At 38.3% G+C, this 27,414-nt stretch overlaps 2 protein-coding genes across 2 annotated transcripts in view; both read left to right on the top strand.

The window, feature by feature from the left end:
* Positions 1 to 469: 469 nt before the first annotated feature.
* LOC131974388 (peroxisome proliferator-activated receptor gamma coactivator-related protein 1-like) lies at positions 470 to 20,889 on the top strand. The gene is made up of 11 exons (XM_059336680.1): positions 470 to 730; positions 6,824 to 6,925; positions 8,607 to 8,762; positions 9,627 to 11,298; positions 12,679 to 12,732; positions 13,987 to 14,746; positions 16,256 to 16,456; positions 17,099 to 17,162; positions 17,248 to 17,369; positions 18,329 to 18,480; positions 20,519 to 20,889. Exons 1-11 carry the CDS (start codon positions 635 to 637, stop codon positions 20,617 to 20,619), a joined length of 3,480 nt encoding a protein of 1,159 aa, XP_059192663.1. The 5' UTR covers positions 470 to 634; the 3' UTR covers positions 20,620 to 20,889.
* A 1,838-nt stretch (positions 20,890 to 22,727) lies between these two features.
* The window catches only part of ogal (O-GlcNAcase like), a 25,573-nt gene continuing 20,886 nt past the window's right edge, over positions 22,728 to 27,414 (top strand). The window contains exons 1-4 of the mRNA XM_059350112.1: positions 22,728 to 22,950; positions 23,149 to 23,200; positions 24,887 to 24,984; positions 26,629 to 26,759. Of these exons, the coding sequence (XP_059206095.1) occupies positions 22,878 to 22,950; positions 23,149 to 23,200; positions 24,887 to 24,984; positions 26,629 to 26,759 (354 nt within the window). The 5' untranslated portion in view covers positions 22,728 to 22,877. The remainder of the gene's footprint in view (positions 22,951 to 23,148; positions 23,201 to 24,886; positions 24,985 to 26,628; positions 26,760 to 27,414) is intronic.

Raw genomic sequence — 27,414 nt, 5'->3', positions numbered from 1 at the left:
AATGTTAGAAAAATAGGGGAAAATTAGTCAAAAACACAGAAAAAAAGTGTCAGAAAAACAGGAAAAAAAATGTCTGAAAAATAGGATTAAAAAATCAGCCAGAAAACTGAAAAAACTGAAAAACTTTTTTTTAAATAGTCTGAAAAATAGGGGAAAATGTCAGAAAAATAGGAAATAAATAGTCAGAAAAATAGGGGGAAATGTCAGAAAAATAGGGGGAAAATGTCAGAAAAATTAGTTAGAAAAACAGGAAAAAATGTCAGAAAAATTGGTAATAAATAGTCAGAAAAACGGGGAAATTAGTCAGAAAAATAGAAGTCAGTTCCCATAATCAGACTATTTATATTTATCTAAAGATTTAACATATAAATCAACACACAACAGCGTTGATATAATAACTCCTGAGTCTTAGCAGCTAAATAAAATCTGTAGCTTCTTTTCAATGTAGAAATTAACTGACAATCAACGAGGAACTTCAGAGACACATAAAGCTGACCTGGGATCAGATTTCTACTCTGCTCCTCTCTCTCTACCTAACAGAGCTGCTGGTGTCACAACTGATCCCAGGTCGGTGCTTTTCCCGCGCCTGCAGCCCCGGGTGACCACGTGTCTCTCTCCGGCCTGCCAGCGGACCATGTGGAGCAGCAAGATGGCGGCGCGGTGGAGGGGGAAAGACGGGGATTTAAATGCCGGCAACTGCGACTTCCTGGCCAGCAACAGTCCCACCGAGGTAACGGTTTGCTCATTTTAGTGATGTGTCATCAAAATAGCCGCACGCGAGCGGGTCTCGCGGTTTTAATAGGAGGTGTTTCCCCGGCGCGCGAGGCCACATGCTATGCTTCCATAGCGACACGTGGCTCGTAGTACTACCGCTAGTGACCGGAGAGCTGCTCCGGTAATCCGCTGTTTGGCACATGTAGCTACGGAAACAGCTAAATGACACGTTAGCTAACACCATCACCTCTTTGTGCATGTTTAACACAATGGCCACCGTTAAATATATAAGTAACGGTGGTTGTTAAAGCTGCTGTCGGTTCATTTCCTCTAGAGAACAAGATGTTCAGATAAGGCTGCACCCTCAGCTCTGTCCTGCTCACTACATTATCCACAAATACTCTACGTTATCATCTTTGTTTTGCTGTTTAAAGCTGGATTTAATGTTGTTTCTATGTGGGCACAGACATAAACTGCTTCACTGACACATGAGAGCGTTTAAATGTCTTGTTACAGCAGCAGCAGAAAACTGAAAAAAGTCAGAAATTTAGTAGTCAGAAAAACAGGGAAAAAATAGTCAGAAAAATAGGGAAAAAATAGTCAGAAAAATAGGGAAAAAATAGTCAGAAAAACAGGGAAAAAATAGTCAGAAAAATAGGGAAAAAATAGTCAGAAAAATAGGGAAAAATAGTCAGAAAAATAGGGAAAAAATAGTCAGAAAAACAGGGAAAAAATAGTCAGAAAAATAGGGAAAAAATAGTCAGAACAACAGGGAAAAAATAGTCAGAAAAATAGGGAAAAATAGTCAGAAAAACAGGGAAAAAATAGTCAGAAAAATAGAGACAAAAAAGTCAGAAAACAGGGCAAAATTTGTCAGAAAAATAGAAGTCAGTTCCCATAATCAGACTAATAAGACTTAATGTTGTTTCTATGTGGGCTCAGACATAAACTGCTTCACTGACACATGAGAGCGTTTAAATGTCTTGTTACAGCAGCACTGTAGGCCATGAGAGTTGTTGTTTCAGCCTCCAGAGATAACAGTGACCCGCCTCTAGTGTCCATGTCTGGGAAACTATAATACAGGGGGGGCAACCTTTACTAACTAAAGAGCCACTGTTGGCAAAAAAAAGAGAAAATCACAGAATATATTGAGCCTAAAATGAAAATTAAACAGCCTAATAAGTCTAAATTAGCCTACCAACATTATTAATAGTCATATTGAGCATTTATTAGTATGATTTTGAAAACTGGTCTATCTCGGGGAACCCAAAACTAAACTCAAAAGTTGGCAAAAGTTTAACTTAAAGGTTAAGGTGCCGGGCCGCAGACTTTGTAAGCTATGAAGCACATTTTAGTTGACTTAAATGTCCAAACCTTTTTAATATGCTGTAAAAAAGAAAGCTATACAATTTTACAATTGAAGAATACAAATAGTTTTTGGTCTACACCATTGATAAATGAAAACTTTAATGTAAAAAAAGATATATCATTTTTTATGTCTCAGCCACGGGGAGGCCCTGCAGGCGGCCTAAAGAGCCACATGAGGCTCTGGAGCCACAGGTTGAACACCCCTGCTCTAATAGTTTGACACCACACTGAGGCATGTGTTAGATATGTGTTGTCTTCAGGTTTGTAGAGCCATGCAGAAAACACAATTAAAGGAATATTTCACCCCCAAAGAGACTGTTTGTATATCAGTTACTCTTTTTGTGAGACTGTGACATCACATGGCTCCTCTGTGAATGAGGAATCCAAAAGCAGAGAAAGTTTTTTTGATGGATTGAAGTAAATGGGGACAGTGTTTAACAACTGCAAAACTATATGAAAACCGACTTTTTACAGACAAGCAGAACAAGGCAATTAAGTTTATTTATATAGCACAATTCAGACACAAGGCCATTCAAAGTGCTTTACAGGGGCAAGATTAAAATACATAAAACACATTAGAAGACATTTAAAAGCGAATTAAAAAAAAAAAGTGAATGAATAAAACATTTAAAAGCGAATTAATGAAATTACAGGTTAAAATGGAAACAGCTCCTCCAAGATCACTGCTTCCACTTCCTCAAATGTTGGTTTCTTTAGTATTCAATAATAGAAAATGAAATATCTTTAGTTTTGGACTGTTGGACTGACAGAACATGATATTAAATGTGCAAATTTAAGCTTTCAGAAGGTTTGATCTTTATTTTCCACTATTTTCTGACATTATGTAGACCAAAGGGTTAATCGATTAATCAAGAAAGTCATTAGTTAATCGTTGCAGCTATTGAATTTCATTCTAATTCAGGGGTGTCAAACTCAAATACACAGTGGGCAAAAATTTAAAGCTTGGACAAAGTTGCGGGCCAACATTGATATTTATTGAAAAAATTGACCTTGATTGATCAAAAAAGACACAACATGAGCAAAAAAGACACAAATTTACCACAAAATGATCAAAAAAAGACACAAAATTACCAAAAAAGATACAAAATTACCAAAAAAAGGAAACAAAATGACCAAAAATGACACAAATTGACCATAAAATGACACAAATTGACCATAAAATTGACCACAAAATGATCAAAAAAGACAAAAAGACACAAAATGACAAAAAAAGACATTCAATGACCAAAAAGACTAAAACACATTAACACATGAACACTTTAACACAGTGGAGACAGAGCTGACTTGATTCGAGGCAGGTAGCACATGAGACGACAGATCTTGGAGTTTTCACGTAGGAATGAATCATGCTGGAAAGAAAATGTTTCTGAGTCAGTCTGAAGCTGCTCACAACGAGGTCTGATGATTATCTTGAATGAAAGAGATTGCTATTGAATTTTTTCAAATACATTTTTGAAAAATAATTATATTTTCAGCACTCTGAGCACCACAAGCCGTATAGTTAAATTATATTTGAGAGAAGGCAGACATCTCTAGGCCCCATCTCTACAGAACTGGGCACCTCACACTGAAAAAACAATCTAGATCAGGGGTCCCCAAACTTTATTCAGCTTTTCTTTCTGTGATGGGGGGCCGGGGTCAGTCTATAACAGGAAATGATATGGGCCAAAGTGACCATCAGTGTTATTGTGTAAATATAACGATCATTTGTTGGCCTTGGCACCAAAGTAACACCAAAAAGTAATAAAAAGTCTTCACGTTTATTTGAAGTACCACAGATATTCCTTTTATTTTGTAGGAAATAAAAACACAAGCTGATGCCAGTGAACAATGAGGTGATGTGATTTTGTAACAGGTGAAAATAGATTCTGCATTCAGAATTAGTAAAAGTAAAAGTAAAAGTACTAATAGCAAACTGTGAAATTACTCCACTACAAGTAAAAGTCCTGCATTAAAAACTTACTGAAGTAAAAGTACAAAAGTATCAGCATCAAAATGCACTTGAAGTATCAAAAGTAAAAGTACTTGTTATGCAAAATAGACCCACTTAGACTGTTTTATATATTCCAAATATATTATTACATTATTATTATTGATGCTTTTATGTAAACAGCCTTTTAATTTTCTTAAGCCAGGGCTCATTTAAACTACTTAATATACTGTTATGAGTCTAATCACTCTAAATTAATCACATTTTTTGCGTTAAATCTCGACCTGAAAAGTAACTAAAGCTGTCAGCTAAATGTAGTGGAGTAGAAGTATAAAGTTACATAAAATGGAAATACTCAAGTAAAGTACAAGTACCTCAAAATTGTACTTAAGTACAGTACTTGAGAGTAAATGTACTTAGTTACATCCCACCACTGTAAATATATAATAATGCAATTTAAAAAAAACAGGCCATGTTTAGAGGGATTGTTTGGGATAGTTAACCCTTTGATGCACAACATGGGTCAAAAATGGCTCATTCATCCAAATTTGATTTAAAATTAAATGACCTAATACTATAATAATAGTAATTTGTTTCAAATAGTTACTTTCCACACTCATATATTTAATATATTTAACATGTTTATGTGTCATTTTGTCACACATACACTGTATCTGGAAGGTTTTCACAGCGCTTCACTTTTTCCACATTTTTTTTATGTTTCAGCCTTATTCCAAAATTGATTAAATTCATTTTACCTTAAAATTATACACACAATACCCCCATAATGACATTTCTGAGCCATGTTGTGCATTAGAAGCGTAGTGATAATAAAAGGGTTTTTATGCAAAAAGTAAGAAATGAAAGACAAAAAATTAGGATGTATGATAATCAAAAACAAATTGATTGAGGAAAACCTGGAATGCTGAATGATGAAATTAATTTATTGCAAAGATATAGAAAATTAAAACTCAGTCGGGTCACTTTAGACCCATGTTGTGCATCAAAGGGTTAAGTTGGCCACTCCAATTGCTTTAGTGGGCCGGAAGTGGCCCGCGGGCCGTAGTTTGGGGACCCCTGCTCTAGATCAATAAACAGGTAAAGGAAAAATAAATAAATAAATAAATAACCCATGTCTAATATGTATTTTCAAAAACTTTCAAGGCCTTGTTTTTTGTTCCTCAAATCCATAAACTTTTCAACCGCTGCATGAACATGGAGCCCTAACTACTAACGGCTCTGCCTCACTGGTTTTATTATTTCTGTATTTGAAGCATTGTCAGAATTGGCGGTTCTTCCGACGGTTAATTTTCAAAGCTCATTGTGTGCTCAGGTCACACCCTGAAGCTGAGGCTGGAGGAAGGAGTGTGTTGTGAGATTACCTGCAGTAGAAAGACATTTTTATCGCAAAGTGAGAGCAAATGTTAAGTCAAAGTCAAATATGACATGTCACAAGTAGTTTTAATGAACCGTTTATTTAAGTGAACATAATACTGTATAACAACAAGAGTACCTTTTTTTTAATCAAAGTTCATAAAGTGCACATTTAAATAAAATAATATCTTAAATAAAAATAAATTTAACCCTGGTTTCACTTAAATACACTCATACAACCAAGTGCTCTCCAAAATCAAGCTTTAGAAATATTGTACATGAACCAAAATGATATAGGGAAATGTATATTGAATAATTAGTTAACTGGTTCTTATTTCTATCTTATTACTTAGACGGGGCAGATGCATGTATATGTATAGGGTTATATATACTGTATGTGTGTAAATGTTTATATATTTATGTACATCTGTTTAATGGTGTCTATGTGAGTATGTGTATGAATATGTATATGCATCTAGCCTACGCTGTTGTAGTTTATGTTGTTTTTTGTTTTTTTTTCGGTTCGAAAAGAAGAATTAAAATTAATAATAATTAATAATATTGATATATTGCCCAGCCCTACGATGAGTGCATTAGAACAGCTATTCTCAACCTTGGGGTCGGGACCCCAATTGGGGTCGCGAGATGATTTCTGGGGGTCGCCAAATAATTTTGGAAGTCAGCTCTGTCTCCACTGTGTTAAAGTGTTCATGTGTTTTAGTCTTTTTGGTCATTTAATGTCTTTTTTTTGTAATTTTGTGTTTCTTTTAGTCATTTTGTGTCTTTTTTTGGTCATTTTGTGTCTTTTTTGGTCATTTTGTGTTTCTTTTAGTCATTTTGTGTCTTTTTTTGGTCATTTTGTGTCTTTTTTGGTCATTTTGTGTCTCTTTTGGTCATTTTGTGTCTTTTTTTAAATCATTTTGTGGTCAATTTGTGTCTTTTTTTGGTCATTTTGTTTCATATTTTGGTCATTTTGTGTCTTTTTTTTGTCATTTTGTGTCTTTTTTTGGTCATTTTGTTCCTTTTTTTGGTCATCTTGTGTCTTTTTTGGTCATTTTGTGTCTTTTTTGGTCATTTTGTTTCATTTTTTTGGTAATTGTGTCTTTTTTTGGTCATTTTGCGTCTTTTTTTGGTCATTTTGTTTCTTTTTTGGGGTCATTTTGTGTCTTTTTTGGGGTCATTTTGTGTCTTCTTTTGGTCATTTTTGTGTCTTTTTTTGGTCATTGTGTCTTTTTTTGATAATTTTGTTTCTTTTTTGGGTGATCTGAATTGTGTGTGTGAGATTCTGTTCAGTGAGCAGGTGTCGGGAACAACATGCATGTTAAATTGGGGGTCGCGACTCAAAAAGGTTGAGAACTACTGCATTAGAATACACAACATGAGTGATATATGATGTGTGTGTTTGTGTCTCTGCAGCTGGTCCTGAGTCGACACATGGAGGGCGTGGAGATGGACTCCCAGTCCTGCATGGATCACTCCATCCTCGCCATCTTTGAAGACTCTGCTGTCACATCAGAGGTCAGAGCTGCACACATCATCACCGCACAATACACGTTTAAAAGATGACCCTGTTGCTTCAGTTGTGGACTGTTTTTAGCCTGGAGTCTGGAAACCAGAGAGGTTTCTTAGCCCTGTTTTAGGGATCCAATCACAGAGCGGGGAGGGACGGCAAGACGATGACGCGTACTACTCGGCAGACGGAAGCTTGTAGTTTTGTAGTTTTCTTACGGATCCAACATGGCTGCAGCAGACGCGAAACTCTTTTTAGCTGTAGATGGTGTTTTAAATAGTTTAGAGCGAAAGTTGATTTTAAAAGAAGAACAACGTTTGACTTTACACTCCTGTTTCACCACGAAAAAGGATGTTTTAGCCTTAATGCTTCCGACAAGATTTGGGAAAAGTCTAATCTACTAATCTACCAACTAGCCCCGCTACTAGCCCTGCTACTAGCCTTGCTACTAGCCCTGCTACTAGCCTCGCTAATAGCCCCGCTACTAGTGCCACTAATAGCCCTGCTACTAGCCTCGCAACTAGCGCCACTAATAGCCCTGCTACTAGCCCCGCTACTAGCCCCGCTACTAGCGCCACTAATAGCCCTGCTACTAGCCCCGCTACTAGCGCCACTAATAGCCCTGCTACTAGCCCCGCTAATAGCCCCGCTACTAGCGCCACTAATAGCCCCGCTAATAGCGCCACTAATAGCCCCGCTAATAGCGCCACTAATAGCCCTGCTAATAGCGCCACTAATAGCCCCGCTACTAGCCCCACTAATAGCCCCGCTAATAGCCCCGCTACTAGCGCCACTAATAGCCCTGCTACTAGCCCCGCTACTAGCCCCGCTACTAGCCCTGCTACTAGCCCCGCTACTAGCCCCGCTACTAGCGCCACTAATAGCCCTGCTACTAGCCCCGCTACTAGCGCCACTAATAGCCCTGCTACTAGCCCCGCTAATAGCGCCACTAATAGCCCCGCTACTAGCCCCGCTACTAGCCCCACTAATAGCCCTGCTACTAGCCCCGCTACTAGCCCCGCTTCTAGCCCCGCTACTAGCGCCACTAATAGCCCTGCTACTAGCCCCGCTACTAGCGCCACTAATAGCCCTGCTACTAGCCCTGCTACTAGCCCCGCTACTAGCCCCGCTAATAGCCCCGCTACTAGCGCCACTAATAGCCCTGCTACTAGCCCTGCTACTAGCCCTGCTACTAGCCCCGCTACTAGCCCCACTACTAGCGCCACTAATAGCCCTGCTACTAGCCCCGCTAATAGCCCCGCTACCGTAACGCCGGTGATCTGGCTCCGAGCCGGGGGACAGCGGAGCCCCCAGAGACCCGCAGCAGCTTGTTTATTGCCCATAAAATCAGTGGATGTGTGTGGCTGAATGACATGAGGGGGAATAAAGCGTGAAAATAAATAATCTTGCAGAAAGCGAGAACTGGAGAAGCAAAGCAGCAAACAACACTCTCTCACACACACACACACAACAAACATCCATCTCTGTTGCTCTACTACGTCATCTGGTATAACTGATCTGATTGGCTAAGAGCTACCTACAGACAGAATCTCATTTGTGATTAGTCTGGTGTTAGCCAGGTGTTAGCTAGACTGTTTTGCTATTGACTCTTCTTCAGGATAAAAAAAGTTGTCTCTTGATTTGTGCATTAAAAAATGAATAAATCTGGATCCTGGTGCATCTTTGCAGAATAAGAGTGAAGTGGAGGAGGAGAGTGAGACGCTGCTGTCGGCCCTGACCGAGATGCTGGACAGCGTGGAGGACGTAGACGGGACTCTGTCTCCCTTTGACACCCTGCCAGACACCAGGCTGCTCACCCAGCTGGACTACAGGGACCACTCAGCGGTGGGTGCACACTTAGGACAGGAAGTACATACAAGATTGCTTATGCTGTTCAGATTCAGACTAACTATGACAGGGAGCCACAATTTTTCATGGACACTACCACAGGGCCACATCTAGGACTGTGCACTTAACCAGAGGTGATGGACAGGGTGGGAATTTCAGAACCTGGTCTCACAGGAATCCGTGAAATAGCCACAGATTCGCTTAACTCAAAATCCGTGGAATATCCACAGAATCACTCAATTTTCCGGGATTTCGGGCTATTTGTTTGTTCCAAGTCACGTGACTTTAAAGGTTCCGGCGGTCAGAACAAAAAACATGGCAGACAGTTCTCTCATTTTTTGTGAAAAAATCAATATTTTGATTTAGTTTCTGCATAAAAATGGATTTTGATCACATTTCTAGCGAGAAATATATGTTTTATTTTCTAAATATTCACTCAGTGAATGTACATAATCACTTTGTATGTTGGAATAGCCACAGGATATGACTGTCATTAACTTGCATTGTAGCGAAATCCGTGTCAGTTTCACGGAAATTTGAGTGATTCCGTGGCTATTCCACGGATTTTGAGTTAAGTGAATCCGTGGCTATTTCACGGATTCCTGTGAGACCATGTTGCAATTTCACGCCCCACACTCTGGCCTTGATGCCCTGTGAAAAAATGTTCAATTTACAACTAAATTTACCCACTGCAGAATAAATAAAGTCCTATTTTATTTGATCTTATCTCTTAAAAATTTGTATTGTAACTTAAAATATGCAACTTGGTAACTACAGCAGCCAACAGTGACAGTTGAGTTTTTATGGAGCGGAGATTAGACTCCAAACATCTAAAGTTTCTCTTGTTTCTCTTCTTTTTAGGAACTATCACTGGTCGACAGACTGAGACCGAGATCCAAATCACAGAATGTAACTTTCACAGTGAAGACTGATGGAGAAAAGGAAGAGGAGAGCAGGAAGATTCCTCCTCAGGTGTTCAAACAACAAACTCTGTTTCACTCCAGAAATAAGAAAGCAGAGGCCGAAGTTGAAGTCTTTACTTCGTCGTCTCTGGTGAACCTGGTGAAGCTCATGCACCCGTACTGCCTGAAGCTGCACGTGGAAGAGGAGGAGGAGGGGGACAAAGTGATGAAGAATCACCCGTTATTCTCCCAGGAAGAGGTGTGGAAGTATGAAAGACCCAGTGAAGAGAGCGATGAAGAGATAAATGTTGTGTCTGATGATGAGGTGACGATGAAAGACACAAAGGAGGGAGATGAAAAGAGAGATAATGAAAACCTCTTGAAGAGCGCCTTGCTGAATGGGAACTGGTCCAGACAAACTCCATCCAGAGAGAAGAAGAAGAGGGTGAGCTTTGGCCCCGTTCAAGTGGTTTCATTTGATGAATCCACGGAAAAAAAGGGATTGAAAGAGGAAAGCGGGCACACAAGTGGAACTGTGTCGGTTCCTCTGAACGGCACCAGAGCACTTGAAAGCTCAGCCGGATCAGCACTTGAACCCAGAACACTGTCCTCAGAAATGAGCAGCAACGAGGCGGAGTCTCTGCCACTTAAAGGGGAGACCAAGGCCAAATCACTCAGCCTGCAGCAGTACAGGCAGCTGCGCCAGAAGAGGCGGCCCCTGGTGGAGAAACAGGGGAACTACACCACCAAGTGGCCCTGTGTTGCTGAGCCCCCCAAAGAGCTGGAACCCATCCTCTGTCTGCAGGGACAGAGACACACAAAGGCAGCACAACATAATCCAGATAGTAGAAGAAGAAGTGCTGATGAACTCAAACAGAGATCTCAAACAACGAGTCACCTTTCTGCTCCGCCCCCAGAGGCCAGACCGTCTTCTCATCCACGATTTAATCACGTAAAGATTGAATCCAGGATCATCTCCCCTGCCAGTCCGCTGCCAGACGCCTCAGCTGATCCAAATGTTTCTGTGCCTCAAAGCAAAAAAAGTCCAGTAAAGAAACCAGCAGCGTTCAGTAGCGACCCCCCAAATCCCGTCCTGCTCCCCCTGCCGGTTAGCCAAACCACGTCACCAGAGTCCAAGGTGGAGCTCCTCAGCAGAGACTCACACAGCACCAGACACTTTGCAGCAATCCAAAATGAATCCTCAGGAACATCTCTTCAGAAACAGCCGTCACCCTCAGGTCCAAAGCCTTTAGAAGGGTTGTTAATAAACCAGGGCTACACCAGCCTGGTTCAGGAAATTAAAAACAAACTGAAGGAGAAAGCTTCAGGTGTCTCCTCCAGACCTGCAGCAACCACAACACCAACCACATCTTCATCACCGTGTAAAAAGACTCAAAGCTGCAGGACGGACCAGGTGGAAGAAGCCGAGCTGGAACCAAAGTCTCCTCCGTCACCAGAATCACCGGGACCAACAGAGGGTCCTTCCTTCAGTCAGCCTCCTGATCAGGTAGAAGCACCCACAGCAGTACAGGAGGCGTCATCAGAGGGTCTCCCCAGGGTCTCCTCTTCTGAGGAGCCAGCAGCCACGCTTCACTTGGACTGTAGAGGGCAAAGTGCAACAGTTGACTCAGGTAAATGTTGACACATGGCCGTTAGTGTGACCTATAATATATGATATAATATGATAGGGCTGCAACTAACGACTATTTCAATAGTCGACTAGTCACCGACTATTGAAACGATTAGTCGGCTAATCGGATAATTATTAATTTTTTCTTAAATTTAGCATGAAGTTGCTTTAAATATGTGGCAAATGATAATAAACGCAAGAAAGATGGGTACTTAAATGAAAAAAAGCATCTTTTATTCAACAATTCAGCTGCTGATTCAGACAAAAAATAAATTGTGGGTGGAACTGGTTCTGGGTTCTGGATGTAGTCTGGGTTGAACTGGGCTCATATCACAGACCAACACCAGTACTGACTCAGTGAGGAGCCTGTTGCTGCTGCACATCTGCTTCTTCTGCAGAAAGGCTCCATGCTGGCTCTCTGCTTCAGACTGCATGCATTTAATTTAAAATACGTTCGTCAGACATAACGTTAAAGCTCTCTTTTAAAGCGAAAAAATGCGCTTATAAACAAAACGTATCGGCTGAATGTTACTTGAATCTTACCGAGGCGAGTCAGACTCCGTTTGGTTCAACTGCCCGACGTGCTTTCTATTTAAATGCTCGTGCATCGCCGAGGTGCTTTGCAAAACTTGCAAGTCATTTTTTTTATTGGCCGTATCCAGGCTAAAATGCTCCCAAACTTTCTAAGTTTTGGTACGTGTAGCTGTGTTAGACGCCGCCATTTCTGCGTTAGTTACCGCTCGGCAGAGATTGTAATGAAGTGAGATGCCTCACTCTGTTGGAAAAACACGTCTGGCGACAATAGTCGACAATGGAATTCATTGTCGACTATTTCTATTATCGATTTTTGTCAACAACGTCGACAAATCGTTGCAGCCCTATAATATAATATGATATACAGTACAGGCCAAAAGTTTGGACACACCTTCTCATTCAATGCGTTTTCTTTATTTTCATGACTATTTACATTGTAGATTCTCACTGAAGGCATCAAAACTATGAATGAACACATATGGAATTATGTACTTAACAAAAAAGTGTGAAATAACTGAAAACATGTCTTGTATTTTAGATTCCTCAAAGTAACCACCCTTTGCTCACTAGAATATAAGACATGTTTTCAGTTATTTCACACTTTTTTGTAAAGTACATAATTCCACATGTGTTCATTAATAGTTTTGATGAATTTACAATGTAAATAGTCATGAAAATAAAGGAAACGCATTGAATGAGAAGGTGTGTCCAAACTTTTGGCCTGTACTGTATATATATATATATATATATATATAATAGGTGACTGTGGTGGTGCTAATAACAGTGGGTTAGTGATAAATAAACAGCATCTTCCAAAGTTTCACGTCTGTTTGTTGTTCTGCTTCAGGAATCGAAGCTCCTGATCTGACCAGCCTGCTGGAACAGTTTGAGGAAACACAGGGTGAGTAATCAGATTACTGAATTGTTTGTATGTCTGTGATAAATCAATTATCAGTTACTTTTCATTTATAATTAAAACAATTAGAAATATATAAACCAGTAATGCAGAAGATGAGGGTTGGTGTAGTACGTGGTTGCTCCACTAGGTGGAGCCTCTTGCTTTTTAATTAGATTGAGTCAAAGGTCTGTTGGGTGACAGCTTGATCATTTTAAAACCAGTCAGACTGGGAATGGGGAAACCTCTTTTACTTTTATATGATAAGGTTTCAGGTTATTTATAATAATAATAATAACTTCATTTGTATATCACCATTCAAAACAAAGTTACAAGGAGCTGACCTCACATCTACAGGTAGTTTGTTCCAGGTGAGGAGCAGAATAACTGAAACAACATCGATACAACAACACTATCGTTTATTGTGATAGTTTCTGGGAAAATATATCGTCCTAAGAAATGTGTTATTGTTTTGTAGTTTACTCAGAGTTTATGTCAAACACGGGTCACTAATGATAAAGAATAGTTTAGAACAGGGGTTCCCAAAGTGTGGTGCGTGGACCCCTGGGGGTGCGCGAGATGAAAAATGTAATGGCGGTCTGATAATTACACAATTACATTTTTCCCCCACACAATAAAGAAGTGTAAATAAACATTTCCTTTGTAAAATGTAAAATCAAAAACTGTAATAGTAGTTAATTAATAAATGCAGGCTATTCAAAATGCACTTCATCTTAAAATGAAGCGTAGAAGAAGTTATCTTCTTCCATGTTTCCAGCCTGTGTTATGATGACGGGTTGTTTAGCTCCACGCTCATTTAAAATTGCTGCATTTTTTGTTCAATGTGGCTCAAAATATTATAAACTTTTTTCCCCAACTGATCTGCTTTCAGCCTCTGATCCTGAGCCTGTCACCATCCTCTTTGCTCTTAAAAGTGGAAGTTTGCGCATAACTTTGTTGCATTATATTGAAACTGTGTTTCAGATTAATTCAAATACGAGAGCTCATTGTTGTGATGGTGATTATCTAATTATATGTGTGTTCTGGTCATTTGAGCATGATTAAACATGCCGCCTTTTATTGCATTTTGGGGTTTCTTAAGGTGTGGGGGATTGGGGGTGCGTCAACCCGGTTGGGACGTAGAAGGGGGTGCGCGGCTAAAAAAGTTTGGGAACCGCTGGCTTAGAACATGCATCTTTAATTGTGGGATAATGTCTTGTCTTGATCTTGTGTAACTTATTTTTCTTTGTCTTCCTGCAGCTAAAGAGGAGAGGGTGAGTGAGAACGAGCCGGAGCTCAAACCTTCACACCGAGCAACAGATGGACTCACGGAGGTGGAGAAGAGAACTGGGCCTGCAGGAACACAAAGAGCCTCAGTGGAAGCACTTGTAACTTTAAACACTTCAGGATCATCTGGGAGTCCAAACGTTCAGACGCTGGAGGACGCAGACATCCCAGAGCCGCTCGGGACTGAAGTCGTCCTCAGCACGACAAAACGGAAAAATCCTCCGACCAAGGCCATCCAGATCATCGACCCGCGTCCTCTACCGTCCAAAAAGAGCCTCAGCAGCCTCCCAGAGCTGCCTGCTGCTCAAACAGCTCACCTGATTTCATCTGTGAGCTCTGATCACGATTACTGCAGAACCTCTAAACTCAAGGATGTTTCTAGAACCTCTGAGGACGACCTCGAGTCAGCGGACCAGACCTGCAGCAGCGAGATCAACGCCACCATCCAGACTCCTGAAAACTCTCCAAAGACCAGATCAGAGACGCACCAGTCCACAGACCAGGTTCTTTTAGCTCGAGCTGCTGCAGAGCAACACTTTGCTGCTGCAGCTGAAGAGAAACCAGCCGCCTGCTCTCTGCCCACGCCTCCCCCCAGCCCCCCCGCCAGAGGGAGGGACAAGAGGAGGTATCGGAGGAGATCTCCTCGTTCTGACTCCAGCTCCAGCTCCTGTTCCTCATCGTCGTCCTCGTCATCGTCCTCCAGCTCTGCATCTCCCTCTCCAAAGAGACAAAAGTAATCCACTGCTGTTATTCTTATTCTCAGTATGAGTCTGTAGCCTCTTTTATAGTGTCGTCCCGTAAATGTCTCGCTATATTGCCCCAAAGATCTGTGCCGGCTTTTCGCCTGAGGGCGTTCATAGTGATATTCTGCTCTTTCATAGTGCAGCCCGGCGTCGTGGAACCAGGTGTGAGGAGACGATAGAGCAGCAGCAGTGCTGCACGGTAGCACAATGCTAACAGGCTAACAGTTAGCTCTGTAGCAGTACAGTGTGTATGTGCTAACAGGCCAACAGTTAGCTCTGTAGCAGTACAGTGTGTATGTGCTAACAAGCTAACAGTTAGCTCTGTAGCAGTACAGTGTGTATGTGCTAACAGGCTAACAGTTAGCTCTGTAGCAGTACAGTGTGTATGTGCTAACAGGCCAACAGTTAGCTCTGTAGCAGTACAGTGTGTATGTGCTAACAAGCTAACAGTTAGCTCTGTAGCAGTACAGTGTGTATGTGCTAACAGGCCAACAGTTAGCTCTGTAGCAGTACAGTGTGTATGTGCTAACAGGCTAACAGTTAGCTCTGTAGCAGTACAGTGTGTATGTGCTAACAGGCTAACAGTTAGCTCTGTAGCAGTACAGTGTGTATGTGCTAACAGGCTAACAGTTAGCTCTGTAGCAGTGCAGTGTGTATGTGCTAACAGGCTAACAGTTAGCTCTGTAGCAGTGCAGTGTGTATGTGCTGCAGCAGCATGTGTTCAGTTAGCGACCTCCATTTGTTTACAACAAGCACCGGACTCTGTGCACAGTTAGCAACGCCGGTTTGTTTACGATCATTGGCGGACACCACGTGTACAGTTAGCATGCGACTTTGTTAGCAACAGCGGCCGAAGTGAACAGTGGTTTGAAGATTGTCGGACCAAGTGGGAGGCGTCTGTTTGATGTCATGCATGACGTCAAATATTCGCCGCGATGTCCTGTTCATAGCGGTCCCGCTTCCAACTGTTCCAACAATTTTCCACCTCTTAGTCTAGACGGAATTGTCCAAAAAGTGAAAGTGAGGAGCATTTATGGGTACAAGTCAAAAAAATGGTTCCCAAGCGGAATTTTGAGTTTTTGACCTTCTCATTTGCATATCAAAATGGCGGCCATTGGTCGTTGGACCATTTTCCCCAAGTTTTTTTCAGCACCCTTGAGATATGTAAGGTAGGCCGGTTCCTGACTTGTACCCATAGATGCTCCTCACTTCTTATAGGAGGCCTTTATTCTGAAATCCGTCGAGACTATCTGTGACTTCCTCTGGAGGCAGAAAATTGGTGGGATCATTTGACCCCAGCATCACGCTTCGGGCGCGTTCATAGTGGAGGCGAAACGTTACAGAGCCGTAAATGTCCTGGTTTGAAACGGCACTATGAAAGGGGCCACAGTCTTTATTGTGTGACTCACTAAAATATGTGGTACCACTCTCACTGTGAAAGCGGCTTGTGTTGGTCCTCTTTGTGCATCAGTCCTAACAGTCAGTCTGTTTGCTTCCAGGCGCCATCACAAGCGTTCGGAGAGCAGCTCGTGCTCGTCCTCCCGCTCCGTTTCCCGCTCCCCTCCCCGGCGCTACAGCTGGTCTTACTCAAGATCCAGGTGCAGCAGGTCCAGATCCAGATCCTGGTCCCGTTCCAGGTCCCCATCCAGATCCAGGTCCCCATCCCCGGTCTGTCGCAGCCAGTGGAGTAACGTTTACAGGTCAGTTAATGTTGGAGCTTTTCTTTTCAATAAGAGGAAACTGAAATGTAGATTGTAGTTTCCATTTTCACCTATTATCTAGTGCAGCTGTTCTCAACCTTGGGGTCGGGACCCTAATTGGGGTCGCGAGATGATTTCTGGGGGTCGCCAAATCATTTTGGAAGTCAGCTCTGTCTCCACATTTTGTGGTCAATTTGTGTTTTTTTGGTCACTTAATGTCTTTTTTTGGTCATTGTGGTTTTTTTTGTCATTTTGTGTCTTTTTTAGGTCATTTTGTGTCTCTTTTTAGTCATTTGTGGGGTTTTTTTTGTAATTTTGTTTCTTTTTTGGGTCATTTTGTGTCTTTTTTGGTCATTTTGTGTCTTTTTTTGGTCATTTTGTCTTTTCTGGTCATTTTGTGTCTCTTTTTAGTCATTTTGTGTCTTTTTTAGGTCATTTTGTGTCTTTTTTTTTATCATTTTGTGGTTTTTTTTTTGTAATTTTGTTTCTTTTTTGGGTCATTTTGTGTCTTTTTTTGTCATTTTGTGTCTTTTTTTGGTCATTTTGTGTCTTTTTTGCCCAATTGGTGTCTTTTTTGATCATTTTGTCATTTTGTCTTTTCCAAGTGTAACTGAGTCTCTGTTTGTCTCGTCGTCCCTGCAGAAGCAGAGAGTCCAGGAAGCTCAGGAGAGAGCACGAGATCAGGATTCAGAAACTTAAAGCCATAGTGAGTAAAACATTCCTGAACATCAGCTGATGTGTTTCTGTATTTTGGGTGAGTAGTGAGTAATAATAGAAATAATCTGCTATAGAACGAGCGCAGGGTGGTTTACGTCGGCCGCATCCGCAAGTCGATGACCCACGACGAGCTGAGGGAACGATTCGCTCAGTTCGGAGAAGTAGAATGTGTGTCGCTTCACTTCAGAGATAGAGGGTAAGTAGGCACCATTAAAATGATGTTTTTGTCATGTACACTACCGGTCAAAAGTTTTAGAACAACCCAATTTTTCCAGTTTTTTATTGAAATTCAAGCAGTTCAAGTCAAATGAACAGCTTGAAAGGGTAGAAAGGTAAGTGGTGAACTGCCAGAGGTAAATAAAAAAAGGTAAGCTTAACCAAAACTGGAAAATAATGTACATTTCAGAATTATACAAGTAGGCCTTTTTCAGGGAACAAGAAATGGGTTAACAACTTAACTCTATGGAGTCTTGGGCTATTTTGTCCATTTTTGAATTCTTTTCATGTCTTTGTAAGTCATTTTGTGTCTTTTTGTATCTTTTTTAAGTCATTTTGTGTCTTTTGGTGTCTTTTTTTGGTCATTTTGTGTCTTTTTGAAGTCATTTTGTGTCTTTTTTTGGCCATTTTGTGTCTTTTTTAAGTCATTTTGTGTCTTTTGGTGTCTTTTTTAGTCATTTTGTGTCTTTTTTTGGTCATTTTGTGTCTTTTTTAAGTCATTTTGTGTCTTTTGGTGTCTTTTTTTGGTCATTCTGTGTCTTTTAAGTCATTTTGTGTCTTTTGGTGTCTTTTTTTGGTCATTTTGTGTCTTTTTTAAGTCATTTTGTGTCTTTTGGTGTCTTTTTTTGTCATTTTGTGTCTTTTTTTTGTCATTTTGTGTCTTTTTTTAGTCCTTTAGTCCAACATAAAATGTGATTTTGAATCTTTTTTTAACTTTCAAAACACTATCATGCTCAATAAAGAATTTTAAATGTTGCAAATGTGCATTAATTTCAGAGTAAACTGAGACATTAAACTGCATCATTTTCAATTAAATTCTGGAAAAGTTGGTGTGTTCTAAAACTTTTGACCAGTAGTGTATTTATTGCCTTTACGGTGTTATTTGTAGCATTAATGTGTGTGTATCAGTATTAAACGCTGCTCCTTTGTTTCCCCTAGTGACCACTACGCCTTTGTCACGTTCTACAACATGGACGATGCTTTTGCCGCCATCGATAACGGCGGGAAACTGCGGCGGCCTGATGAGCTGCCGTTTGACATCTGCTTCGGTGGCAGAAGACAGTTCTGTAGTTCAGACTACGCCGACCTCGGTGAGACTCAAAACCACGAAACAAAGTCAAATACAGTGAAGAAAAACATGTTATCTCATTTAGGTTTCAGCCTTGTGCCTCACTGGAAGTTTCTCTGATGTTCTAGATCAAATTCTATTCATAGTTCTCAACCTTTTTGAGTCGCGAAACCCAATCTAACATCATGTTGTCCGGGACCCCCGCTCACTGAACAGAATCTCACACACACAGTTCGGATCATACAAAAAAGAAACAAAATGACCTAAAAAAGGAAACAAAATGACCAAAAAAGACACAAATCGACCACAAAATGATAAAAAAGACACAAAAAAGACACAAAATTACCAAAAAAAGACGCAAAATTACCCAAAAAAGAAACAAAGTTACCAAAAAAAGACACAAAATGACTAAAAAAAGACACAAAATTACCAAAAAAGAAACAATGACCAAAAAAGTCACAAATTGACCACAAAATGATAAAAAAAAAGACACAAAATGACCAGAAAAGACACAAAATGACCAAAAAAGACACAAAATTACCAAAAAAGACACAAAATGACAAAAAAAAGACATAAAATTACCAAAAAAGAAACAAAATGTCCAAAAAAGTCACAAATTGACCACAAAATGATTTAAAAAAAGACACAAAAAAACCCACAAAATGACCAAAAAAAAAGACATTAAGTGACCAAAAAGACTAAAACACATGAACACTTTAACACAGTGGAGACAGAGCTGACTTCCAATCTAACATCATGTTGTCTCACTGAACAGAATCTCACAGTTCAGATCAGACAAACTCAGTTGATCCGACGAATTTTGGACAAATAATGAAGCACACAACAACTAAAACATCTCTCTGTCTGTCTTTGAATTTATATCTTTTTTTATATTTTATTGTTACTTTTAATCTAAGTTGCCCTTGCTAAAAGTTCAAAGGTCCATTCTGACCTCCTGACATAAAATTAAGCAAAAAAGGGCTCAAATTGACCACAAAATGACCACAAAAAGACACAAATTTACCAAAAAAGACACAAAGTGACCAAATAAGAAATAAAATGACCAAAAAAAGGACACAAAATGACAAAAAAGACACAAAATGACCAAAAAAAGGAAACAAAATGACCAAAAAAGACACAAAATGACAAAAAAAGTCACAAAATGACCAAAAAAGACACAAAATGGCCCAAAAAAAGACACAAAATGACAAAAAAAGACACAAATTGACCACAAAATGATCATAACAGACACAAAATGACTAAAAAAAACCCCACAAAATTACCAAAGAAAGACATTAAGTGACCAAAAAGACTAAAACACATTAACACATGAACACTTTAACACAGTGGAGACAGAGCTGACTTCCAAAATGATTTGGAGACCCCCAGAAATCATCTCGCGACCCCAATTGGGGTCCCGACCCCAAGGTTAAAGTGTTCATGTGTTCATGTGTTTTAGTCTTTTCGGTCACTTAATGTCGTTTTTTGGTCATTGTGGTTTTTTTTGTCATTTTGTGTCGTTTTTTGGTCATTTTGTTTCGTCTTTTTGGACATTTTCTGTCTTTTTTGGTCAATTTGTGTATTTTCTTTGGTCATTTTGTTTCCTTTTTTTTGTATCATTTTGTGGTCCATTCGTGTCTTTTTTGGTCATTTTGTTTCCTTTTTTTGCTCATTTTGTTTCTTTTTTGGGTGATCTGAACTGTGTGTGTGAGATTGTGTTCAGTGAGCGGGGGTCGCGGACAACATGCATGTTAAATTGGGGGTCGCGACTCAAAAAGGTTGAGAACTACTGCACTAGTGAACCAAAAGGGATAATTGTCAAGTTTTAGTGGCGTTCCCTCTTAAAGTCCTGTCACTATTATTTAGAAGCTGCACAATATAAACAGTACGGTAATAATAATATAATGCTTGAATGTGGATTATTGGATTCAATCATAGCCACTTTTCCTTCCAAATGTAATGAAAATTTTAAACAAATTTCCAGCGGCTCTATAAACCATGTTTTAATGTGTGAGTCATTGAACCTAACGGTGAACCTGAACATGTTTTTTCTCCCTCAGATGCAAACAGAGACGCAGAGCCGGCTCCGGCCAAGAACAAGTTTGAGGACCTGGACTTTGATTCTCTGCTGAAACAGGCCCAGAGAGGGTTGAAGAGGTAGCAGAGCTGCAGGAAGAGAAGATTCACAAACCTCAGAGCCTTATGCTCCTTCTTATGTAGCAATCTTTTGTTATGTCATATCATTTATTCATGTTTTGACTCTAATACGCATGCAGTTTGATGTGTACAGTCGATATGTACGAATATGTAGCACTGTTAATTTGATAACATGGTATTAGTGGAACCCACTAAAGATTTTTGTTTCATTCCAAAAACACTGATAAAGTTTTATATATTTCTATATAAAAAATAATAAAAGCTCTTAATTGTGTTTCCAGATGTACTGTCAACTTTTTTGGAGGGGGGGGATATCTTATTTCCTTTTTTTTTTTTTTTTTAATTTGTTTATTGATTTTTCAGTGACATAACAAAATCAAGAGATGACATTACGAGAGTCAAAACAGTGTCAAGTGTAACAAGTAAAAAAAATAAAATAATAATAATAATAAAAATAATACATAAAATAAAATAATATTTTTTTATGACTATACATTTTTTTTTATATCGAAAATTCAGACAAATAATTATCTGTTTAAATAAAACAAGATATTATTTATCTGTATTTTTATGTCTTAAAACATGTCTGTATGGGATCTTTTGGCTGATATTAAAGTTTTTAAGGTTTATTTTGAAGTGTTATGCTGCAGCAAATTTTGCAGGTACACGTGTTACTAATAACAATCGTACATGCTGATAATTCATCACAAGTTGTGATTGTCAGGCCTCTTAAGCATCAACAAGACTTGATAGTGCATGTGGCAGCTTTTACATCAATCACTGCTTAAATTGCTGCTGAATATGAGTCACAAATAATGTGCTGAGATGGAAAAATCTGAAAATCATGTGAGGACTTGTCATATAGAAACTGCACAAAAAGGAACAGTTTCCACAAGTACACCTTTGTCGACAATAACATATCTCAAACAACACTGCAGGCTGGCCACATGACCACAGAATATAGTCTCTAGAAATATATATATAGAGAGTTTAAAAAACAAACAAAAAACAATAAACTACACATACTACGAAAATACGTTTAAAGGTTTTCAAAGAAGGAAGGTAATCTAAGGAAATTGTATTTTTGTGCCCAGGCTGTATAAAAAGAGAAATCTGGGAATCACAGTCACTTCAACACTCACTCGAAAAGAGTTTAAAAAAAAATTGTATTTGATTACTTTATTTACCTTAAATAATTTGTAAAAGTATTAAAAAGTTTAAGTATTGCTTAAAGCCATGTTATTTGTAACTTTTAATTTGGTTGAAATCTAGCATATTTAGTTTATTAAAATACAAAGTAATACAAGTATTTTTGTTAAACAGGAGTGGTAAAAAAATCTACAGTGAAATCAGCTATAAAAATAAGGCTTGATTTAATTTAAAATAAGTTAAAATTCTCTGAAAAGTACATAACATGTCGAAAATCTGTATGTTAATTTAGGTTAAAAGTGAAGTGGGTTTATTTAGAACTACATTCTTTTGTTCAATGGTTAATTTACCCCGTTTATTTAAGTTAAATACTTTGTGGATTATTGGTTACCTGTTTAAAATATACTTTTTTTACCTGTTATACAGTCATGGAAACAATTTTTCTTCAATTCCTTGTTCATTTTAATGGCTGGTACAACTAAAGGTACATTTGTTTGGACAAATATAATGATAACAACAAAAATAGCACATAAGAGTTTAATTTAAGAGCTGATATCTAGACATTTTCCATGGTTTTCTTCATAATAACCAAAATCATTGTCAAGAAAACAATGGAAAATGTCTAGATATCAGCTCTTAAATTAAACTCTTATGAGTTATTTTTGTTGATATCATTATATTTGTCCAAACAAATGTACCTTTAGTTGTACCAGGCAATAAAATGAACAAGAAACTGAAGAAAACAAGGCTGGTCTAACAATTGTTTCCATGACTGTAAATGGTGTTACTGTCCCTTTAAGCCACAGAGGGACACTGTCCCTTTAAGACGTCAACGTAAGAGTCAGACATGCTTAACGTGCAGATAATATCCGGGGTGAACAAAACAAGAGCAGATTATTTTTTTTTATTTGCTCAGTATTTATTGCAGCTTGAGACTTTAGACCATTATGTTCATATGTTCTTAAACCCGGCTGGACTGCGCAGGCGCGAGAGGACGGTGCAATAAAAAACCCTTTCAAATTAAAGGCTGGCACACAAAGCTATGACAGACAGAGTCAGTGTGTCAGAGCATTAGTGACCTGCAGCCTGAGACTGAGAACTCAACACTGAACCATGTCGAAACCAGCCAGTGCCACGGGACAAGCCCCCACTGGGACCAGGAGGTTCATTAGTGGGGTCGTGGAAGGTGAGCAGACTGGGACCAGGGTCCCAAACTGGACCACCTGATCCCAGTGTTGACCCAGCTGGAGTGCAGCTTTTCCAGTCAGGATGCAAATGTCCACATTATGCTAAAAAAGCTAGTAGTATGAGGCTGAGATACAGGAAGAATAGTTCCAGTCAGGAGATCAATCATGTTTTCATCACTGACCTTTGCTTGATGCAGGTTTTTATGGGCGCCCATGGACTATGGAGCAGAGAACAGAGCTGTTTCAAAGGTATGTGGCCTCAGAGGGAAACTCCTCACACACTGGAGGATGAATTAGGGCTGGGAGATATTAAACAGGTGAACCCAAGAACTAATTGTGTTTTTACACTTCTGCAGCCCTGTTGTGTTGTCATGACTAAAACACTGACTTTTGAAGTTAACATTTGCATAATAATCAATGTGGGATTTTTCAAAAAGGGAGAATGAGTAGGTGTAAGTATGGAAGTCATGAAATAAAATATTAGACCAACCTTGTTTATATAGTGATAACAACAAAAATAGCTCATAAGAGTTTAATTTAAGAGCTGATATCTAGACATTTAACATGGTTTTCTTGATAATGATTTTGGTTTTTATCACGAAAACCATGGAAAATGTCTAGATATCAGCTCTTAAATTTGCATGAGCTATTTTTGTTATCATTATATTTGTACAAATAAATGTACCTTTAGTTGTACCAGGCATTGACCAAAAGTCAAATCCCGATATATTTAGGCTGAATATCGATAATCGATATATATTCTTATATTTTTAGCGCAAAGTGAGAGCATAAATTAACATTTTTTTATTTTATTTATTTTATTTTATATTTGATTAAAAAAATAATTATGAAATGAGAAAATTATATTAATGTACAATATTTCTAAAGCTTGATTTTGGAGAGCACTTGGTTGTATGAGTGTATTTAAGTGAATACAAGTACCACCACTCAATGTAAACTGAGTAATAAATGAGTAATAAATAAAATAATATTTCGAGAAAAAAGTTGCACATTTACTAGATTAATGTGGCAAATCTGCACGAAAAAAAGTTGCAGATTTAAGAGATTTAAAGTGGGAAATCTGTGCGAAAAAAGTCGCAGATTTATGAGAAAAAAGTGGGGAAAAAGCTTTTTTCTCACAGATTCACCACTTTAAATCTCATAAATCTGCACATTTTTTTCTCATAGATTTGCAACTTTAATCTCGTAAACTTTTTTCTCAAAATATTATTATTATTTTTTTTTTTTACACATTCTGGCTGTATGTAATATCCTCCAATATTCTCTAGGGTTGAAATTTTGAATTTGCAAGTATTTCAATGAGTGTCCTATTAAGGGTTAAAGTGGTGAATCTGGGAGAAAAAAGTAGCTTTTTTTTCCCACTTTTTTCTTGTAAATCTGCGACTTTTTTCGTGCAGATTTGCCACTTTAAATCTCTTAAATCTGCAACTTTTTTCCTTGTGGATTTGCCACATTAATCTAGTAAACGTGCAACTTTTTTCTTGAAATATTATTTTATTCATTACTCATTTATTACTCATTTTAGATATCCGCTGAAGTTACCAAATATAGTTCTTCGCCTGATAAAGGGTTAAGATATTTTTTTATTTAAATGTGCACTTTATGGAGCTTTGATTTAAAAAAAAAAAAAAAAAGGTACTTCTGTTGTTATACAGTATTTATGTTCACTTTAATAAACAGTTTCAATAAAACTACATGTGACTTGTCATATTTGGCTTTGACTGACTGAACATTTGTTCAAAATATCAGGATATATATCGTATATCCATATTCAGCCTAAATATATCGGGACATGACTTTTGGTCCTTATCGCCCAGCCCTAACATGAACGTGTTCTCCTTTGATGCCTGTTTTCACTTTCACACACAGAATAATCGTCTCATCATGTGAAATGTGATGTTTGATGTTTGACAGAGAACAGAAGTGGGGCTTGAACACGTACCTGTACGCCCCCAAAGACGACTACAAACACAGGATGTACTGGAGGGACCTGTACTCCGACCAGGAGGCCGGTGAGTTCACATCTCCTCCTCGCTGACTGGAGGAGGAGGAGGAGGGAGGCCTCAGGCTGAGGAGGAACAAGTTGAAGTCACAAGAAATATTTTAAAATGAGAAAAAAAAATTGGAATCACGAGAAAAAAGTCCAAATGAGAAGAAAAAAGTCGAAGTCAAGGAAAAAATTCAAAATAAGAAGAAAAGTTGAAATCACGAAAAAAAAAAGTCAAAATAACGGGAAAATAGTCAAAATAATTAGAAAAAAGTTGAAGTCACAAGAAAATGTCAAAATCAAAAGAAAAAAGTTGAAGTCACGAGAAAAAAGTCAAAATAAAAAGAAAAGTTGAAATCATGAAAAAAGATCAAAATGAGTAGAAAAAAATCAAAGTCACGAGAAAAAATTCAAAATGAGAAAGAAAAATTCGAAATCACGAAAAAAAATTCAAAATGAGAGAAAAAGCCAAGGTCACAAAAAAAAGTCAAAATAACGAGAAAATAGTCAAGATAACAAGAAAAAAGTCGAAGTCAAGAGAAATATTTTAAAGTTATCGTGTTAATAACTGTGATCTCAACATTGACCAAAATAATCAGAGTGAGCACACGAGCTCAACACTAACAAGGCCAGATTTATAAAATATCTGCAGTTTGGTGCAACAACTCCTTCACAAAGGTGGCGTTTTTTAAATAAATTTGATGATATAATGTTTCAGATTTTAAAATATCCTTCATACTTTATAGTGTTATGTGTATAATATTTCACTAATCTTACTGGAAGATTAAAAAAAGCTCTGGAACTAAAACTATCCTCACCTGAACCTGCATTTAAATCATGTCACATTTATCAACTTTTATCATCATGTATCAGTATTTATCTCTGTTATTATTATCTTATTATCTCTTCAGACACACTGTTTCAGTTTGGATGCATCTTATCAATAATGTTAGATTAGATTAAATTCAACTTTATTGTCATTGCACATGTCATGTAATTGTGAATCATATTGCAATATATACAGGAATGAATTGTAAAAAAAATGCAGTATATTTATGTATAGATTATATAATAAATAATGCAGATCTAACTGTACATTAGTGCAAGTAGATATATATATCCATATACAAGGCAAGGCAAGTTTATTAGTATAGCACAATTCAACACAAGGTAATTCAAAGTGCTTTACATACACATTAATAACAGCAAGACACAATTGAAAACAGTAAAAACAGTCAATTAAAACAGGGAAATACAAATACAAATATAAATAAGATAAAATAAGATACAGCAGGATAAAAAAATAGATAAAATAATAAAAAGCACAAGTCAAACAGTCATCAAGTCATCCAAAAATGATACATACATACATATACACACATATATACACACATATATATATATAAATATATACATAGTAGTGCAAATGGAGGACACATTATGTTCATCAACATATTGTGGCTGTATATGAACAAGGTTAAAGGTCAGTGATGATCTTATGTTTGACCCATTAAACTATCATGTTACTATAAAAACACTGTCAGTGACCTTTGGTTCCATCATGGATCATTTTATTTGTACCATTGCATCATAAATTGCAGCCATAATGATGGTTCATGGTTCACGTCTATCAGTTAAAACTTCTTCTTCATCTTTAATTATTTCCCAGAACAGCTCAGGGCTCTGATATCAGCAGCCAAACAGCACAACGTGGACTTCGTCTACGCCGTCTCCCCCGGCCTCGACATCACCTTCTCCAACCCCAGAGAGGTCTCCGCCCTGAAGAGGAAGCTGGATCAGGTCAGGACTCGTTCTGCACAGATTCAGGGTGGAGCACCAGAAATAATTTAATCTCTCTGGAGTTTTATGGCTTTCTAAGGGAGTGTTTTGGACATATTATTTTATTTATTTGAACCATGCAGCCGTAAAATATTACGACAAGTAGGTCAACAGGCAGCTGACAGGCAGTACTGCTGCAGGTAATATATATATATATATATATATATATATACACTACCGGTCAAAAGTTTTAGAACACCCCAATTTTTCCAGTTTTTTATTGAAATTCAAGCAGTTCAAGTCAAATGAACAGCTTGAAAGGGTCCAAAGGTAAGTGGTGAACTGCCAGAGGTAAATAAAAAAAGGTAAGCTTAACCAAAACTGGAAAATAATGTACATTTCAGAATTATACAAGTAGGCCTTTTTCAGGGAACAAGAAATGGGTTAACAACTTAACTCTATGGAGTCTTGGGCTATTTTGTCCATTTTTGAATTCTTTTCATGTCTTTGTAAGTCATTTTGTGTCTTTTTTTTTTAGTCATTTTGTGTCTTTTGGTGTTTTTTTTGGTCATTTTGTGTCTTTTTTTGGTCATTTTGTGTCTTTTTTTGGTCATTTTGTGTCTTTTTTTTGGTCATTTTGTGTCTTTTTTGGTCATTTTGTTTCCTTTTTTGGGTC

The sequence above is a fragment of the Centropristis striata genome, chromosome 1 (assembly GCF_030273125.1).
Source record: "Centropristis striata isolate RG_2023a ecotype Rhode Island chromosome 1, C.striata_1.0, whole genome shotgun sequence".
Taxonomy (NCBI): Eukaryota; Metazoa; Chordata; class Actinopteri; order Perciformes; family Serranidae; genus Centropristis; species Centropristis striata.
This window is presented reverse-complemented; position numbering and strand designations above follow the sequence as displayed.